Source organism: Mesocricetus auratus, unplaced genomic scaffold, assembly GCF_017639785.1.
Source record: "Mesocricetus auratus isolate SY011 unplaced genomic scaffold, BCM_Maur_2.0 Super-Scaffold_6730, whole genome shotgun sequence".
Lineage (NCBI taxonomy): Eukaryota > Metazoa > Chordata > Mammalia > Rodentia > Cricetidae > Mesocricetus > Mesocricetus auratus.
Window position 1 is genome coordinate 15,361,998 of NW_024429184.1, and position 19,165 is coordinate 15,381,162.

At 45.9% G+C, this 19,165-nt stretch overlaps 1 protein-coding gene across 2 annotated transcripts in view; it reads left to right on the forward strand.

The window, feature by feature from the left end:
* Rnf38 (ring finger protein 38) overlaps window positions 1–19,165 on the forward strand; it is a 107,285-nt gene that overhangs the window by 33,113 nt on the left and 55,007 nt on the right. For both annotated transcript variants that reach the window (XM_013119679.3, XM_013119675.3), the window contains exon 2: window positions 14,036–14,106. In XM_013119679.3, the coding sequence (XP_012975133.2) occupies window positions 14,036–14,106 (71 nt within the window). The remainder of the gene's footprint in view (window positions 1–14,035; window positions 14,107–19,165) is intronic.

The window sequence follows — 19,165 nt, forward strand, 5'->3', positions numbered from 1 at the left end:
GGCAGGCTGTTAGTTAATGGGCATTTACTAGTGTTACATAGTTTCTCATGCCCGTATATTTAGGCCTTGAAATGCATAGCCATTGCTGCTTTTTTCAGGTTTCAGAAATAGTGTTTTGTTTTGATCTTCTAGCCACATATAACCACAAGAACTTAATCCGCATAACTTGACGTGTACTTAAACTTAGTAAACAATTAGCTTTCAGATTTTGATGTATTCATATTTTTTAATGTTGTTTTTCGAGAGTCTTGTATAGCTCAGACTGGCTTTGAATTCGTGATTCCCCTGCCTTGGCCCCCAGGGTTCTGTGAGTACAGATTTGTGCCACCATGCCTGGCTTTAATTATTTAGTGAGCTGGTGTTCGCGGTTACGGGGCTACAACACTTCACAAGGATCCAAGCGAAGGGCTAAGGACGTAAATGAAGGCAGAGACAGCAGCTCATTCTTACAAGGAGAAGGGCGTTTATTTTTGCAAGAGTGGAGCCTTATGTACCAGTGGCAGGCATCAAGGTCAGAAGCCTACTTCCCAGGGCCCTCCCGCAAAGGGTGGGCCAAAAACCCGAATTAGCATTTAGACCATAGGGATGGACAGAAAACAAGAACTTGCTTGCCTTACTGGGAGGAGGGAACGAGGTGTTTTGCTAAAAGTTCCTAGTCACAAGCTGGTCAGCAGACCTCCATGGGGAAAGGGTGCAACAAATTTTTAAGTATAATCTAAGAAAATTATTTTGTGCATGTGTGGATTCATGCATGGACGACTATGTGGATGCCTGTGTGGACGCGTGTGTGCTCGGGCACCTGTGGCAGTCAGAGTCTTGATGGAGCTGGTTCTTTCTTTCATCTGTGTTTTTCTGTCTCACTCAGGCTGTCAGGCTTGAGTTTTTACCAGCTGAGTTATCTGGCTGGCCCCAGCTTTTTGTTTGTTTATTTGTTTTTCAAGACAGGATTTCTCTATGTAATACCCTTGGTTGTCCAGGATCTTGTTCTGTAGACCAGGCTGGACTGGAACTCACAGCTTGCCTCTGTCTCCTGAGTGCTGAGATTAGTCATGCACCGTCACTGCCCCGCTCCTAACTGTTGTTTTTTAATTATTTACCTATTTTTACTTTATGTGCTTTGGTGTTTTACTTGCATGTATGTTTGTGTGAATGTGTACGATCACTTTGAACTGGATTCCAGACAGCTGTGAGCTGCCATGAGGGTTCTGGGAATGGAGCCTGGGTTCTCTGGAAGAGCAGCCAGTGCTCTTAACACTGAGTTGTCTCTCCAGCCCACACTTTTGTTTGTTTCGAGACAGGGTTTCTCTGTGTAGTCTTGGCTGTCCTGGAACTCACTCTATAGACCAGGCTGACCTCGAACTCACTGAGATCCTCTTGCCCCTGCCTCCTGAGTGCTGGGATTAAAGATGTGCGCCACCAACACCTGGCGTATTGTGCTACTGTTCACTGACTTTGTATCTAATATTTGTCATGGCGTGGGGTGCACCTCCTTGAGGCGTACTCTTGGAATAACGATGCCCTCTTGTGTTCCCTTAGTCAGTGTGAAATGACTGTATTTTCTCACTACTTTTGGTTGGAAGTCTGTTTTGTCAGAGGCTGAAAGACTGACGTCTGCTTGTTTACTTGGTCCATTTACTTGGAACTTTTTCCATTCTTTCCCCCAAAGGTGTGATACCTGCCTTTTGTAGTGACATCTGTTTCTTAGAGGCAGCAATAGATGGTTTCTGTTTTTTGATGGAATCTACTAGTCTGTGCCCCTTTTACCAAAGATTTATTCTTATTTTTAATTGTGTGTGCCCATGCCTACACGCTTACGTGTAGGTTTGTGCATGTGATTGAGGTGCTCGAGGGGCTCAGTGGGGGAGCCATGCATTTTGGTGGGGAATTGAGACCACCAATACTCAGTTATTGTTGCAAAGTATGTATTAATTTCTGCCAGTTGTTGATTTTGTAGTTTTTTCCTTTTTCCTCTCTTGCTTAACTATTATTCTCGTGTGATTTATTCTTTTCTGTGGATTTGTGGATGGATTTGTTGTTCTGTTTAGTCCAAAAGATTCCTGTATTTTCTGTGGCGCTGACTTAGTGGTCATGCATTCCTTTAGCCTATTTTTGTCGTAGGAAGTTTTTATTTTTCTTTCAGTTACTACAGACTGTTTTGCTGGGTTAGCAGTCAAGTCAGAATGTGAAATACATCTGCCCAGGCCCTCCTGGCTTCTAAACTTTCAGTTGAATAGTCTGCTCTTGTCTCATCAGGGCTGCTTATGGGACATGGTGTTACTTGCTGATGTTGAGATGCCATCTCTGTTCTGTGTGTTTAGTGTTCTAATTGTGACGAAGGCTAATTCTGTCTCTTGTTCTGACTCACTCTGTAGACCAGGCTGGTCTCTGCCTCCTGAGTGCTGGGATTAAAGGTGTGTGCTGCCGCCACCACGGCCAGTGCTCACTTTTTAAAATTTGTTTTCCTTTTTGCATGTATTGTTTTGGTGGCAAACATTTATTTATTTGCATTTATTGTTTGGATGCAGGTGAGAGGACAACTTGCAGTCTGTTCTCTCTTTCTACCATTGGATCTGGGACTGAAACTCAGGTTGTTGGACTTGGGAGCAACTGTGGTAACCGCTGAAATATCTCAACAGCCAAGAATAGTTTTTAAGGTTACAGTATGAAATGATGCTAAGTTTTCAGGTTAGGAAAAAGCACCAACAGCATTTGAAGGGGATGAAATTTCTTTGTTAATTCAGATCTTATTCTTTAGCTTTTAAACTTTTTTGTCCTGAAAAATGCAAGGAGCAGCTGTAGTGTTCTAAAGCCAGGGTGAATTTGATGTTTTAACTGGGACATATAGATGGCTTTGTTGCTGCAAGAATTTCTGAGCTAGAGGTTCCTTGAGTCCCCAGTGGCTGTGTACTGCAGGACTGTATTACAAAGTAGCAGCCTGTTGGCAGTCTCTTGTCAGCCCTTTAGTGATCGCTGACCAGCTGGTAAATCTCAGCGTTGTTAGTCACTCATCTCTCGATGCCCTCTTCCTTAGCTTGGGTGAGCTGTCTCGTCCTGACTGTTGGCTTGTGTCCCTTCTCTCTTGGGTTTTCTTTTTGTATGTTGAGCAGTGGCACAACTGGTAGTCATGTTTGCACATGTCTTATTTGGCGATCAGAGTATTTTGAAAATGTAGTTTATGGTAGTTGCTAATAATAAAAATGTAGTAACTCATGAAATATTTTGGGGAAAGGACCTGACTGTATTGGTGTCAGTGACCAGGGACACACACACACACACACACACACACACACACACTTGCTTGGCTTGATCGGTGTACTTCACTCATTTGTTAACCAGGTTAATTTTGTCTGTGTGCATGTTAGTTTATAGCCTGTCCTCTCTGTCAGTCATAGGTTCTGATGCAGGACCTTTCTCTCCATTCACTCTTCCTGAACATCTCTTCCCTGTGGAGCGAGACGTGGGTGCCGAGGCTGACTCTGCATGCTGGCTTCTCCTCCCTCATTCTCCCAAGTGCTGGGGTTTCATGCAGGTGCTTGTCACTGTGGGACCAGCTGCTTTTGTAGGTTTTTTTCTTCCAGTTTAGAGATCGTCTGACTTTCATTGTTGTATTTCTGTCATTCTTTCTGTTGCTTTCTGGTTTATCTGGCTTGATGGCTTGAAATATTTTTTAATTTACTTTTTATTTTATATGCTTTGGTGTTTTGCCTGCATGTGTGTCTGTGTGACGGTGTCAGATCTTGGAATTACAGACGGTTGTGAGCTGCCTCGTGGGGGCTGCGACTGAACCTGGGTCCTCTGGAAGAGCAGCCAGTGAGTGCTTTTAACCCACAGTCATCTTTTCAGCCCCAGCTCCTGCTTGAAAGAATTGTGTAGCAGTGTATGTTAATTAAGACTACCTACTTACAGTGAATTCCTAATTGTTACTTGAGTCTTAATGTGTCTCTGGAACTAAGTGGCTATTGTATTTTGTGTATAAATGATAGAGACAGACTTGCTTTGTTTCCCTTTTGATTGTGAACATGTACCGGCATTGGCATTTCCTCACACTGGGGACTCTTCCATTGCGTCCTCTCTCCTGGGGTTTGTTGTGTCTCACCCTTCACCCTGTTGCTGTCATTTGCTAGAGCTCCGCACACGAATATTTTTCCTGCCCTGCACCTCAGGTCATCGGGATTTTAGCATCTGGCTCATCTTTATCCCCACCCCCACCTCCCAGCCGCACCTGCTGCTCACCTTTGTGCCTGTGGACACTCCATTAATAGTCCACCTGATTGCAGCTTAACATGCACTTGGATTTAACGAACATAGGGAGCGAAACAGCCCAAACTTAAATAAAAGCATTAGATACCCCTCGGAAGCCCACGTTTGAAAATGGCTCGTCAGTGACAGAGCTGTTTTGTGAATGCAGATGCTCTTTTCTCCGTGTGTCCTCTCAGAGGGACTTAACTTCTTATATTTCCTTAGCCTTTCTCTGACTGGGGGCAAAGTGATTAATGGTAGAGAATTTGGGCTAGGAACTAAGCAGGGCTTAGCCCAGTCCAAGTGTCAGAATTTTTTCTAGGAACAGACTGCTGTGTGAGTGTCTGGTTTTCCAACTCTGACTGCTGGTGAATTTGTTTAATTCTACAGTGAATTTTTAGGACACCATTATTATAATGCATTTAAATTGGATTTCAAAAATATGTATTTAATAAATTTGGCAGTTTGACAACCATCTATTTGGTGGGTTTTTAGGGTCATAGTCTATTCCTTTTGTTGCTTTTTGTCTCTCTCTCTCTCTCTCTCTCTCTCTCTCTCTCTCTCTCTCTGTGTCTCTGTCTCTGTCTCTCTGTCTCTGTCTCTGTCTCTCTGTCTCTCTGTCTCTCTGTCTCTCTGTCTCTCTGTCTCTCTGTCTCTCTGTCTCTCTGTCTCTCTCTCTCTCTCTCTCTCTCTCTCTCTCTCTCTCTCTCTCTCTCTCTCTCTCTCTCTCTCTCTCTGTGTCTTTGTCTCTCTTTCTCTTCCAAGAGGACCAGAGTTTCCAGAACCCGTATCAGGCCTCATATAACTACTCGTATCTCCAGCTACGGGGTATCCAACACTGTCTTCTAGACTTAGAGGGTACCCACGCCTGTGGTATACATACATATAGACAAGCGTGCACACACATCTCTAAAGAGACTTCTACCTGTGCCTCCTGAGTACTGTGATCACAGCCCGTGCTACTATGCCTGGGCTTTTGGTAGTTATATGAATGAAGAAGTATCTAGTGAAATAACATAGGTTGGAACAGTTAGTTTTGGAATTAATCTGAAGTGAGGCATTCAATACTGAAGACATAATTGGCAGAGTGATTTAGTGACCCCGAACAGGTAAAATGCCTGTGAAACGTAGTGACTTACATTTAATGTATGAGATGATTTTCATGGGAAGCTTGGCTCTTGCACTTAGATAGTTGAAGTCACAATAGATGTCTTCCAGGCTGAGCAAGGATGGATCATTTTATAACCATAGCAGTGCCGACCACATAGAGAAAGGTGTGCTTTTCCCACTGAGCCTTCCCTCTGCCCCCTTGCGGTCCCGTTCTTGGGCATATGGGCAGTGTCCATCACAGCGCTATGCCACTAGCTCTCTGCAATGTGTTTCCTCTCCCGTTTCCCTCCCGCAGCTGGGCTCCCTCATCTAGCCGCTATGGCCTTGGCTGGTAGAACCAAAATTGCCTGCTGTGGGGTTTTCAAGGTGCTCAGATCATGAGGTAGGAAGGTTAAATTAGTGTCTAAGGTTACATAAGTATAATTATGCAATTAATATTTAAGGTTATATGATTTAGCTTTAATTGTATAAGAATAATATTCTTTTGTTATGTCCAGTTTTGTCTGTCTCTGTTTCTTTCTCTGGATGTGGGTGTGGTTGTGCCGTGGCAAGGGTGTGGAGGACAGCCTGGAGAATCTGTCTACACCTTGTTTAGGCAGTGTCTTTCCATTGATCTGCTGTGTGCTGCGCACACGGGCTAGCCGGCCTCAAGCTTAGGACAGTTGTGCTGTCATCAGCCTTGTCCCCCGCGGGATGGGTCTCTTCCATCCTTCTCAGTGACTGACGACACAAGTCAATCGTATGGTTACAAAATAGGAAACTACTACAGAGGGCTGGAGAGACGGCTCAGAGGTCCTGAGTTCAATTCCCAGCAACCACATGGTGGCTCCCAACCATCCACAATGAGATCTGGTGCCCTCTGCTGGCCTGCAGGCAGAATACTGCATACATAATAAATAAATAAACAGTGATTAAAATAATACTATAGAAGCATGTTGCTGTCCCATTACCCTTTTAAGGATAACGATAGTTACTTATCCTTAAATAGTTTGTATTTTCAATTTGTATGCTTTTTTTTTTCCTGAGGCAGGGTGTCTCTATGTAGTCCTGGCTATCCTGGAACTTGTTTAGACCAGCCTGGCCTCAAACTCACAGAAATCCTCCTGCCTTTGCCTCCCAGGTACTAAGATTAAAGGCATGCCCAGCTTGATTGTTAGTATATTTATTGTTTTGAAGTTTGCCTTTTTTTTTAAACTTAGTAGTCTATTTTGGTGGATTTTCCACACCAGTAGTTTTCGGGGGAGCTGTAAATAGTCCATAGGAGGGAACAGAGTTGCATTCAACCATTCTTCTGTTGATGATACCAGAAAGCTTTTCCTGGGAACAAACATGGCAGTTTTGGGAAACGTGGAGAAAGGATGTTGGTACTGCTAACTTTCTCCGTTGATACAGGAGTGACGCCGTGGGGCTGGGAGATGGCTCAGTGGGTAGGAACACGGGCTGTGTAGCGAAGTCTAACTTCAAATCCTCAGAGGAAAAACATCCTTAATAAAAAGCCTGGCATGGACCTGTAACCCTGTGCTGTGGGTGTAGACAGGAGGCATGCTGGCCACTAGACTAGTGCAAATCCTTGTGTCTCGGGGAGAGGGCCGAGAGTGATAAACATCCCTCTTGCATGTGTGCATGGAATGAGCACTGGCACCCACCCCCAGTAACTATTTGACTATTTCCATGCTAGACAGTGCTAAATTTTTACCTCATGCAAACTGTGTGACAACCTGTGCTGGAGGTAACATACCTTGTGTAGTATGTTGTATTGCTTATGTGTCATGCACATGTTACTAGAAGTGTTCTGTAACTTTCACTTAAGCTGATAATGTTACTCCCATTTTCCAGTGAGAGAGGCATGCCGTTTGTTGAGTGACTTTCCTATGCTTACACAGTCTGCAAATCTCCAACCTGCGTTTTGATAGGACTCCAAAGTGGGCTGTTCTCCAGAAGCAATTGAAAAAACCCTTCTGTATCGTGCTGGGATTGTAAAATGATACAGTCACTTTGGCAACTGATAGTTCCTCATGAGGTTGAATCGAGGTGTCATATGACCTTGTTTAACTGTGCCAACATGAAGAAAAGCATTTTGAGGAGAACTGTATCATCTGGACAGATATTAGCACTGTAGTAGGTCAAGAAAGATGGGTGTTCAGAATTGACCATTGGGTTTGCACTCAGCAGTCTCTGAACATGACTGCTCTGATGGCATCTGTACTTTGTGTTCCTATGTAATCCATGGATGAAAAGGCCGTCTGACGTTGACACCGGCTCTCCTGTCATTTTTCAGCTCTGACTTATTTGTGTTCTGCTCCTTCTCCCCTGGATTTTACACCTCTTTGAGGTCCTGGGAGTTGAAGGAGGTAGGCCCCATGACTGATAGACAGGTGCCTGAGTGATGAGCTGCAGCCCAACCCCCTTCACATGCTTTCTTTTTCCTATTTTTTATTTAAAAATTGATTTTTCATTTTACATACCAACACTAGTTCCCTCTCCCTCTCCTTCTTACACTGTCTTGCTCTTTACAAAATGCCATTTGCCTTTTCTCCTGCAGTGCCTCTGATCCAGGTTGTTCCTGTGGTCCCATCACCTGCTGCTTTCCAAGATGGGATTGTGTGTATTTGTACCTTTGACTCCTTTGGTTAAGCTTAAGAATGCTTGCTCTGCAGGCATGAGAACCTGAGTTCGAATCCCTAGTACCTACATAAAAAGCCAGACGATGCTTCACTGGCCTGAAACCCCACACAGCCCTCGGGTGGGGGGCTGGGGAGTGGGGGTGCAGAGACAGGCAGGTCCTGAGATCTCTGTGGCCAGGCAGGGCAGTAGAAACCAAGACCTCTGGTTCAGCAGTGATGTGAGGCAGTAAAGGAAGATGCCTGGCATCATGTGCATTCCCCAAATACACACAAGGAAAAAATTACAGTGTGTGTGTGTGTGTGTGTGTGTGTGGCCAAATGAGTGTCTGGAGGCCAGAGAGTGACTTCTTTTTTTAAAAGATTTATTTATTGTATGTATGTGAGTGCTCTATCTGCATGTGAGAAACGGGCCCCAGCTCTCATTACAGATGGTTGTGAGCCACCATGTGGTTGTTGGGAATTGAAGTCAGAACCTCTGGAAGAGCAACCAGTGCTCTTAGCTACTGAGCCATCTCTCCAGCCCGAGAGTGACTTATTAATTGTTCTCTACCTCAGTATTTGAGACAGGGCCTTTCATTGACTTGGACTTAGCATTTCTGCTACTCTGGGCAGGCAATGTCCCCAGCCAGCCCACCCATCCATTTCTGTTCTCTCGGTGCTAGGGTTACTAATGTGTGCTGCCTTGCATGGCTTTTATGCGGGTGCTGGGGATCTGAACTTGCATCTTCATGTTTGTTCTGCAAACACTTTACGTACTGAGCCTTCTCCCAGCCCTCAGAATAGTCACTCATCCACAATGAATTAGTTTTTTTTTGTGACAGATATAAGGTTTATGTCCAGGTTTGTTCTTACTTATTTTTGCATGTGAATCTCTGTTTGCTAGTTTGTTTATTCAGTGCTGTGGATCCAACCCAGGACCTCACACATGCTAGGCAAATACTTGAGCACTGAGCTATAACCACGGCCTTAATTCCATCTCAGTTTTTAGAAACAGGATCTCACTAAATTGCCCAAGGTGGCCACAAACTTCTGGGCTCAAGTGACCCTCTTACCTTAACATCTGGAGTAGCCCAGGTTGCCTTGAACTTTCTTTCTATTGGCGTGTGTGTGTGTGTGTGTGTGTGTGTGTGTGTGTGTGTGTTGCAGACATGGTTGTATGTGGAGTTCAGAGGGCAGCCTTAGGTGCTAGTTCTTGCCTTCTACCTTGAGATAGGGGTTCTTTGTTTTTCCTCTGGCCCATGAGCTTCTGGGTTCTCCTGTCTCTGCATCCCATCTCTATAGGAGTGTACTGTTACAGATGCTAGTGCTCCTTATCTGGTTTTTATGTGGGTTCTGGGAATTCCACTTCAGGTCCTCATGCTTGAGTGTCAAGCACTTTCGCCCACTAAACCATTTCCCAGCTCTGACTTTTAATTTTCAATATTCCTGTCTTATCCTCCCAACTGTCAGAATTCCAGCCTAGTTTTGTTGTTATTTTAATACGCTCTTTTAGATGAGATTTTCTAAATCACCTGTTTGAAGTTTTCATTTTCTTCAGGACTGATGGAGCTGAGGTTGTGCTGATGGCCCAGTTACAGTCATTAGACAGTGTTCCGCAAGGAGCTTCCAGCCATGTCCGATCTTTCTGTCAGGTTAAATACAGGAGATGAACTGTTGTCTGTCTGTTTTCTTTTTGAAACTACTTGGTGTGTGTGCTCATAACTGTCAGTTCTTACAGTTTTTTTTCCAGGCTAACAATATTCTGTTAATAAGAAACCAGGTGCAGGAGTGTGACTTAATAGTATTTGTTTGGTGTGAGGGGTGTTGGTGTGAGGAGTGTGTGAGGGTGTTGGTGTGAGGGTGTTGGTGTGGGGGTGTTGGTGTGAGGGTGTTGGTGTGAGGGTGTTGGTATGAGGGGTGTGAGGGTGTTGATATGAGGGGTGTTGGTGTGAGGAGTGTGTGAGGATGTTGGTGTGAGAGTGTTGGTATGAGGGTGTTGGTGTGAGGGTGTTGGTGTGAGGGTGTTGGTGTGGGGGTGTTGGTGTGAGGGTGTTGGTGTGAGGGTGTTGGTATGAGGGGTGTGAGGGTGTTGATATGAGGGGTGTTGGTGTGAGGAGTGTGTGAGGATGTTGGTGTGAGAGTGTTGGTATGAGGGTGTTGGTGTGAGGGTGTTGGTGTGAGGGTGTTGGTGTGGGGGTGTTGGTGTGGGGGTGTAGGTGTGGGGGTGTTGGTGTGGGGGTGTAGGTGTGAGGGTGTTGGTATGAGGGGTGTGAGGGTGTTGGTGTGGGGTGTTGGTGTGAGGGTGTTGGTGTGAGGGTGTTGGTGTGAGGGTGTTGGTGTGGGGTGTTGGTGTGAGGGTGTTGGTGTAGGGGTGTTGGTATGGGGGTGTTGGTGTGAGGGTGTAGGTGTGAGGGTGTTGGTGTGGAGTTGTTGGTGTGAGGGTGTTGGTGTGAGGGTGTTGGTGTAAGGGTGTTGGTGTGAGGGTGTTGGTGTGGGGTGTTGTTATGAGGGTGTTGGTGTGGGGGTGTTGGTGTGGGGGTGTTGGTGTGAGGGTGTTGGTGTGAGGGTGTTGGTGTGAGGGTGTAGGTGTGAGGGTGTTGGTGTGGAGTTGTTGGTGCGGAGTTGTTGGTGTGAGGGTGTTGGTGTGGGGGTGTTGGTGTGAGGGTGTTGGTGTGGGGGTGTTGGTGTGGGGGTGTTGGTGTGAGGGTGTAGGTATGAGGGTGTAGGTGTGAGGGTGTTGGTGTGGGGTGTTGGTGTGAGGGTGTTGGTGTGAAGGTGTTGGTGTGAGGGTGTTGGTGTGGAGTTGTTGGTGTGAGGGTGTTGGTGTGGAGTTGTTGGTGTGAGGGTGTTGGTGTGAGGGTGTTGGTGTGGAGTTGTTGGTGTGAGGGTGTTGGTGTGAGGGTGTAGGTGTGAGGGTGTTGGTGTGGAGTTGTTGGTGTGAGGGTGTTGGTGTGAGGGTGTTGGTGTGAGGGTGTTGGTGTGAGGGTGTTGGTGTGGGGTGTTGTTATGAGGGTGTTGGTGTGGGGGTGTTGGTGTGGGGGTGTTGGTGTGAGGGTGTTGGTGTGAGGGTGTTGGTGTGAGGGTGTAGGTGTGAGGGTGTTGGTGCGGAGTTGTTGGTGCGGAGTTGTTGGTGTGAGGGTGTTGGTGTGGGGGTGTTGGTGTGAGGGTGTTGGTGTGGGGGTGTTGGTGTGAGGGTGTAGGTATGAGGGTGTAGGTGTGAGGGTGTTGGTGTGGGGTGTTGGTGTGAGGGTGTTGGTGTGAAGGTGTTGGTGTGAGGGTGTTGGTGTGGAGTTGTTGGTGTGAGGGTGTTGGTGTGGAGTTGTTGGTGTGAGGGTGTTGGTGTGAGGGTGTTGGTGTGGAGTTGTTGGTGTGAGGGTGTTGGTGTGAGGGTGTTGGTGTGGAGTTGTTGGTGTGAGGGTGTTGGTGTGAGGGTGTAGGTGTGGAGTTGTTGGTGTGAGGGTGTAGGTGTGAGGGTGTTGGTGTGGAGTTGTTGGTGTGAGGGTGTTGGTGTGAGGGTGTAGGTATGAGGGTGTAGGTGTGGAGTTGTTGGTGTGAGGGTGTAGGTGTGAGGGTGTTGGTGTGAGGGTGTTGGTGTGAGGGTGTAGGTATGAGGGTGTAGGTGTGAGGGTGTTGGTATGGGGGTGTAGGTGTGAGGGTGTAGGTGTGAGGGTGTTGGTGTGGAGTTGTTGGTGTGGAGTTGTTGGTGTGAGGGTGTTGGTGTGGAGTTGTTGGTGTGGAGTTGTTGGTGTGAGGGTGTAGGTGTGAGGGTGTTGGTGTGGAGTTGTTGGTGTGAGGGTGTTGGTATGGGGGTGTAGGTGTGGGGGTGTTGGTATGGGGGTGTTGGTGTGAGGGTGTTGGTGTGAGGGTGTTGGTGTGGAGTTGTTGGTGTGAGGGTGTTGGTGTGGAGTTGTTGGTGTGAGGGTGTTGGTATGGGGGTGTAGGTGTGGGGGTGTTGGTATAGGGGTGTTGGTGTGGAGTTGTTGGTGTGGAGTTGTTGGTGTGAGGGTGTTGGTGTGAGGGTGTTGGTGTGAGGGTGTTGGTGTGAGGGTGTTGGTGTGAGGGTGTTGGTGTGAGGGTGTAGGTGTGAGGGTGTAGGTGTGAGGGTGTAGGTGTGAGGGTGTAGGTGTGAGGGTGTAGGTGTGAGGGTGTTGGTGTGAGGGTGTAGGTGTGAGGGTGTTGGTGTGGAGTTGTTGGTGTGAGGGTGTTGGTGTGAGGGTGTTGGTGTGAGGGTGTTGGTGTGGGGGTGTTGGTGTGGGGGTGTTGGTGTGGGGGTGTTGGTGTGGGGGTGTTGGTGTGAGGGTGTTGGTGTGAGGGTGTAGGTGTGAGGGTGTAGGTGTGAGGGTGTAGGTGTGAGGGTGTAGGTGTGAGGGTGTAGGTGTGAGGGTGTTGGTGTGAGGGTGTAGGTGTGAGGGTGTAGGTGTGGAGTTGTTGGTGTGAGGGTGTTGGTGTGAGGGTGTTGGTGTGAGGGTGTTGGTGTGGGGGTGTTGGTGTGGGGGTGTTGGTGTGAGGGTGTAGGTGTGAGGGTGTTGGTATGGGGGTGTAGGTGTGAGGGTGTAGGTGTGAGGGTGTTGGTGTGGAGTTGTTGGTGTGGAGTTGTTGGTGTGAGGGTGTAGGTGTGAGGGTGTTGGTGTGGAGTTGTTGGTGTGGAGTTGTTGGTGTGAGGGTGTTGGTGTGAGGGTGTTGGTGTGGGGGTGTTGGTGTGGGGGTGTTGGTGTGGGGGTGTAGGTGTGAGGGTGTTGGTGTGAGGGTGTTGGTGTGAGGGTGTTGGTGTGGAGTTGTTGGTGTGAGGATGTTGGTGTCGAGTTGTTGGTGTGAGGGTGTTGGTGTGGAGTTGTTGGTGTGGAGTTGTTGGTGTGAGGGTGTAGGTGTGAGGGTGTTGGTGTGGAGTTGTTGGTGTGAGGGTGTTGGTGGGATCTGAGGACAGCTTGCAGGCAGCAAGTACTTTTACTATGGAGCCATCTCACCAGCCTAATTTTACTTATTCTTATTCTTGTAAGGGAGATTGTTTTCTTGTGTTACTTTATTCTGTTTTTACTTTGAGAAAGTCTCACTGTATAATCCTGACTGGCCTGGAGCTCACAGAGAGAGTCACCTGCCTCCCAAATGCTGGATATAGAGCTTTTTTAAATTACCATTTTGCGTATGTTGTGAAGTAGGAGGTGATTAGACTTGTGTAGTGGTCCATGCCTATGGTCAGCTCGAAAGGATGAGCACAAGCTCAAGGCAAGCTTTGGTATCACAGAGACCCACAGATAAACCCCACAACAGCTATGTGTTCTAGTTTTGTTTTGTTGTATTTTGAGACAGGGTCTCATCATCTGGAACTCACTATATAGACCAGGCTGGCCTCAAATCTGCCGCTTCCTCCCAATTGCTGGGATTAAGCATGTGTGCCACCATGCCTAGCTACTTGAAATCTTATTTGACATGGACTTAAAAAAATAGGCTCTACTGTCTCAGAGACTGTCCTTTGTCCCTTTGTTCTTTGTCTTTGAACTCCTGGTCTTTCTGCTTCAGCTTCCAGAGTGTGCGTGCCATCAGTCTCGGGTAAACTGTATTGTATATGTTGAGTTTGTAGGGTGAGCTCAAAGCTGTGTGCACTGAGCAGGAGTGTAATTATGCTCTGCATCAGTGAGGGTTTGTGTTGCCGAAGGATGTGTTTGCTTAGCGGGTCTCACTGGAGAGTGCACCTTGCTGTCTTCAGAGTGGTGAGGCAGGAGTCTGCTAACCAGCCAGGTTCAGGGCTGCCTTCTCACTGGTGGGTTTTGTGAACCAGTGTCTGTTTGCTTCCTTCTGTGAAAAAGCTGCAAGTAGGGCCACTGGTTGCTAAGTGGGTGAAACAACTCTACCAAGCTTGGCCACCTGAGCTTGGTCCCTCGGACCCACACGGTGGGGAGAAGGAGAACCTGGTCCTACAAGTTGTTGTCTGCTAACTTCTGAAAATTGACAAATAATCCTGCCCTGCTGCTGTACAAGCTCTGTTTAAGGGTTAGGTGGGATAGTGGACGTAAGGCTCTTTAGTTGGTGAAGCAGTTTAAGGTAAGGAATGACTGCTGCTTAACTCTTCTTCCTTTTTCTCGTAGGTAGTGTTGGTGCTTCTTTTCAGTGCCAGTCCATCCATCACGACCACATTTGTCATGATGACAGTGACAAGGTGAGGTCCTTGTTGATGTCTGCACCGTGAAAATGCATGCTACCCTTATTGTACTGCTGGATTCACCTGTGTAACTCTGGATCTAGAGCTCCTGGTGTAACGTTGAGACACAGTACAGATGGTCAGTCCTCCAGGACACCTGCAGCTCAGCCTCAGAGGAGGTGACCTGGCTCCTGCCCAGCTCTCCAGGTCCCTTGTTGTGTCTCTGCCCTTCCTTTCTCTGCACAGGCCAGACGTAAAACAAGCGCTCTCTTAGCAGCTAACAACACCACAGACATTCCAAATTTGTTTCACCTTTGTATATAGTTGATTATACATTGTCGTCACTTTTTTCTTTCTTATTTGTGTGTGTGTGTGTGTGTGTGTGTGTGAACACGCAGACTTGTGCATGTCACTGTGAGTGTGTGAAGATCAGAGGAAACCTGGGGTGTTGGTCTTCATCATCCACTTTATTTGAAGCAAGATTCTTGTTCACCACTGTGTAGGCCCCATAGACATCTCAGCTTACCGTCTTGCTGAAGGAAAACTTAGATTGGAGACATATGTCTCAGTCCCAGCTTTATATGGGTTCTGCAGATTCAAACTCTGGGCCTCACTTTTAGGCACAGCAAATACCTTAACCATGGAGCCAATTCCTCAACTTTCTAGTTTGTTTCTTTGATATAGGGTCCAATGCCTGGAACTAGCGGTAGTCCTCCTCATGGACCACGGGTGTGTCCTCTGCACCTGGTTTTTTTTAATACTTTACCCTTACTTATTTCTGTTATGGCTTACTTTGTTCTTAAAGCCTAAACTTGGCTTTTGAGAATGTAACCTGATTCTTCAGAGTTGTTCATGTGTGTGTGTGTGTGTGTGTGTGTGTGTGTGTGTGTGTGTGTACGTGCACATGTGCATGCATACTACTTTGGGCCTAAGTTGTTTCATTTTAAAATCATGTCCAAATTAATGGTGGGTTTGTTTCGTTGTGGGTTGGTTTTGTTTTTGTTTTAGGCAAGTTGTCATTATGTAGCCTTGGGACTGGCCCGAGACTTGCTATGTAAGACCAGGGTTGGCCTTGAACTCATACTTCCCAAGTTCTGGCATTAAAGATATGAGCCATCTTGCATGGCCATTGTTTTCCTTTTGCTTGTGTTTTTTTTTTTTTTATCCATAATAAAGCCTGCTTTTTGGTTGGCTTATGGTGTATAGCTGTAATCCTGGCATTTACTAGGTAGAGGCAGGAGGATTCAAGGGCATCTCTGCTTCATAGCAAGTTCCAAGCCACTTGGTCTATGCAAGACCTTTATAAAATCAAAAAAAAAAGGGGGAGGGGGGGGGGGAGACCTGAGAAGCTTGCCTTGGGTGGCCTCTCTCATGCCCCTTCCAGCAGATTTCTGTGGTTTGGATGCGTTTGGAATGTCTGCTGCTGATCTGGGTGAGATTAAATTTAATTTTTCCCTATCAGTTCCCGAAAGCTTTTCCCATTTCCTGTGTTTCTGTGCATGCATGTGTGATTCCCTTGGCAGCCTCCAGGACAGACCAACCCCAGTGCTCTTCCTGATGTTGACCAGGAGCCTCCTCCACTGTTGGAGATGAGAAGTCAGTTAATCACTGAGATTTCCCAAATGTTTTGTTGTTGGTAATCTCACTGCTTCTGTCAGCTCCCACGGCATTCCAGACTCTCTCTTCCTATTACAGTCACCTAGAGCCACAGGGAGGTCACTGAAAGAGATTTTCTAAAATATATATACCAGAGTTCAGAGATGAACATTTGAAAATAAGAGTTACAAAAGCAGAAAAAGATGAAACCACTTTGTCAGTAGTAACAACAACATAAAGTTTCTGGCTTCTGTCTCTTTATTGACAGTATAGAAACCAAAGTGAGCTTCTTGGTCTAGAGTCCTGGGTCTGTCTCTCTTAAGTTCTTATTTTTCAGTCTATGTGACTAACTTTGTGTTTTTCATAATTAGGACCCCCCCCCTCCAATACATGGATGGAGGCAGGGAGAGAAGGAGAGATTTTCTTTGAGACAAGGTTTCTCTGTGTAACCCTGGCTGTCCTGGAACTCACTCTGTAGATCAGGCTGGCCTTGAACTCAGAGGTCCCCCTTCCTCTGCCTCCCAAGTGCTGGGATTAAAGGCGTGTGCACCACCACCTAGTGAGGAGGACAGAATGAGAGGGCTCTCTTGTCCGTGCACTGATGGTTTATTTTATTAATTGGAGCCAGCCTTGGTATTTGTTGGGTAGCTATGTTTCTAAGCATTAGGGAATAATATACAAGATGGATAAAAATTACTGTTTTTTTTTCATGTAACTGGGGAAAACAGACAATAAAAAGTAAATGTCAGTTATATATTATGTTACAATAAGATACAGTAAGAATTAGATAAAAGGAAAGGTAGGGCCAAATGTGATGGTATAACCTTTAATCCCAGCACTTAAGAGATAGAGGCAGGTAGATGGATCTCTGAGTTATAGGCCAGCTAGCTACATAGTTGGGACCCTGACTCAATTAAAAAAGGTTGATCTTTGTAAGTGGAATGATGTCCATCAAGAGGTGGATGATACAGATAGCAGCTTTTGATATTAATTCTTTCAATTTATTTGGGGAGGATCCTCTGATTGGGAGGCTCAGTTTTTATTGCTTACTCTGGCAGGGAGGGGTCTAGTGAATCTGGTCAGTTTCAGGAACTTCCTGAAGCTCTTTTGAGTTGTTTACCCACTTGCTTAAGGAGCTTCCTGCAGGTTGGAATGCTTCAAAGGAAACTGCTATACGGTACCCAGGCTGGCCTAGAATTTATAGTTCTCCTGCCTGTATTTCCCAAATAACAAAGTATGAGCCACATTTCCAATTGTTTTTCAGATTTTAAATAGTTATTAAGCATAGAAAGGGCACTAACACTTAAAAAATCAGATTTCTCTATTTGCATTAGTTCCTGACTTTATAACATGAATATTGGGGTCTTTGATGGCACACACCTTTAATCCCAGCACTCAGGAGGCAGAGCCAGGTGGATCTCTGTGATTTCAAGACCAGCCTGGTCTACAAGAGCAAGTTCCAGAACAGCTCCAAAGCCACAGAGAAACCCTGTCTCACAAAACTAAAATCAAACCAAACACAAACGAAAACAACAACAGCAACAAATGGATATTGGTTTTCGAGGATCAGAGTGAAATTGCCCTGCTGACCTTACTACACCCCCCGTTTTGTCTGTTCACTTCAACTCCTCTCCCTCCCCACTGCCTTTTCTGCTCTGCTCTGCAGTATAGGTGAACACTTTTGAAATTTATCTGACTCTGTCCTTAAGCATTGTTCCAAATATTTGAGGTAGTAGATTGAACAAAACAGAATATTTAGAAGTATGCTTTCTGCAAGGAGAGGTTAGATAAGAAATATATTATTAAATGGTTATTTGTTTATAATATACAGAATAAAGTAGAGAAGAGTTATAGGGAAATTGGAGAAAGATTGATTGTCTTCTAAAAATAGGGTAGTCATAGTATTCTTTTAAGTAGGGACTGCCTTATTTCTATTTTGTAGTTGAATATAAGACACAGATTAACAATTTGCCCAACATCACATTGTAAGTAGACTGGAGTTTAGATCCACATCGCTAGTTGATATCTGCATTCTACTATGTGAAAAAACAAAAGCAAACCCCTTTTCTTCCTTTCGTTTTACCAGGCTACTTGTGTTGTGCATAGCAGTGTGTGCATGTGGTGGGGGCTGTCGAGTTACAGTGAAGTGGAGTCAGTTGGTGGGCAGCCTTCAGTCTTTGCCTGCCTAGTCTTTTCGCCTTTGTCTTGTCTAGCGTGGGCCTAGGGACAAACCTGACTGGCTTTCTAAGGAATGAGGAACAGGACACACAGACAGAAAGCTGGGATCAGATGATCAAGCTCTTGGATGGAGAAACTTCAGTACCCCAGAAGCACAGCGTTTGTTATGTAGAGTTGAACAGAGAGGTTATTGCATACAGCTGAGCAAGGAAATAGTATACAGCTGGGTCAGGGAGACAGTTGAGCTAATCTTGGTAGGCATGGTCTCTGTAGGGGAGCAGCCGGCCTTCAAGCCATAAATAATGGGGGGAGCTATGATGGCCATTTTCTGCACACACTATCAATATCCATGCACAGACAGGAAGGGGAGGCAAACCATTTTCCTCTGAGTCTGAGGCTAGGGTCCTTGCATGGCGGTGCCCACATTACAGCACACATTAGGACCTTGTGCACGCAGGACTTCCCCCACTTCCCACAGGGTGTCACTCCAGGCTCCCTTTCCATGACAGCCTCTGAAGTCTGTGCTGCTTTGTAACAAACCCCATGTCATGCATTGCTGTGTTGCATCATTTCAGATGTGACACAGAGAGAGACAGAGACACAGAGAGAGACAGAGGCACAGACACAGAGAGATGCTTGTGTGTGAGTGGTGACTTCTGAACAAATCTCTTATAGTGACGCTGATCCACTATTCTGGGAAAAAGCACCTACCCAGCTTGCACAAAAGGAATCCCCAGACTGCCCTCAGGGAAGGGGGCATTTCTTTCTATATACTTCCTTTTTTTTTTTAATCTTCCAATTTTGTTAAAATAGCATATTGTGAAAAGAGATGTAGGAGTCCCTTCAGTTTCTCTCCCCAGAAATAATGTCAATTGGATATATTCATAAACACACATATATACATATATAAATACATATATCTACACACATTACACACATATACGTTACATGTATCTTTTTATTTTTTATTTATTTTTGAGACAGGGTCATGCTATGTAGCCCTAGGTAGCCTACTACTCACTTTATAGATAAAGCTGACCTCAGACTGAGATCCTCTCTCTGTTATGTCTGTGGTCCTGTAATGATCTGGTGCAGAGAGAAGTTTGAGGACAACACTTATCTGTGGGTTTAAGAACAAATGTTTAGAGTGTAGTTGGTGATTATGCTGGGTTAGCAAAGTGGCAGTTGTAGGTTCTCCTCCAAGATCCATGACTCTCCTTGCCCTGGGTAGTTGTCTAGCTTTCTAGGGCCAGGTGTGATGTTCCATTGTTGAGGGGTCTTACGTCCAGCTAGAGAGTCGTTG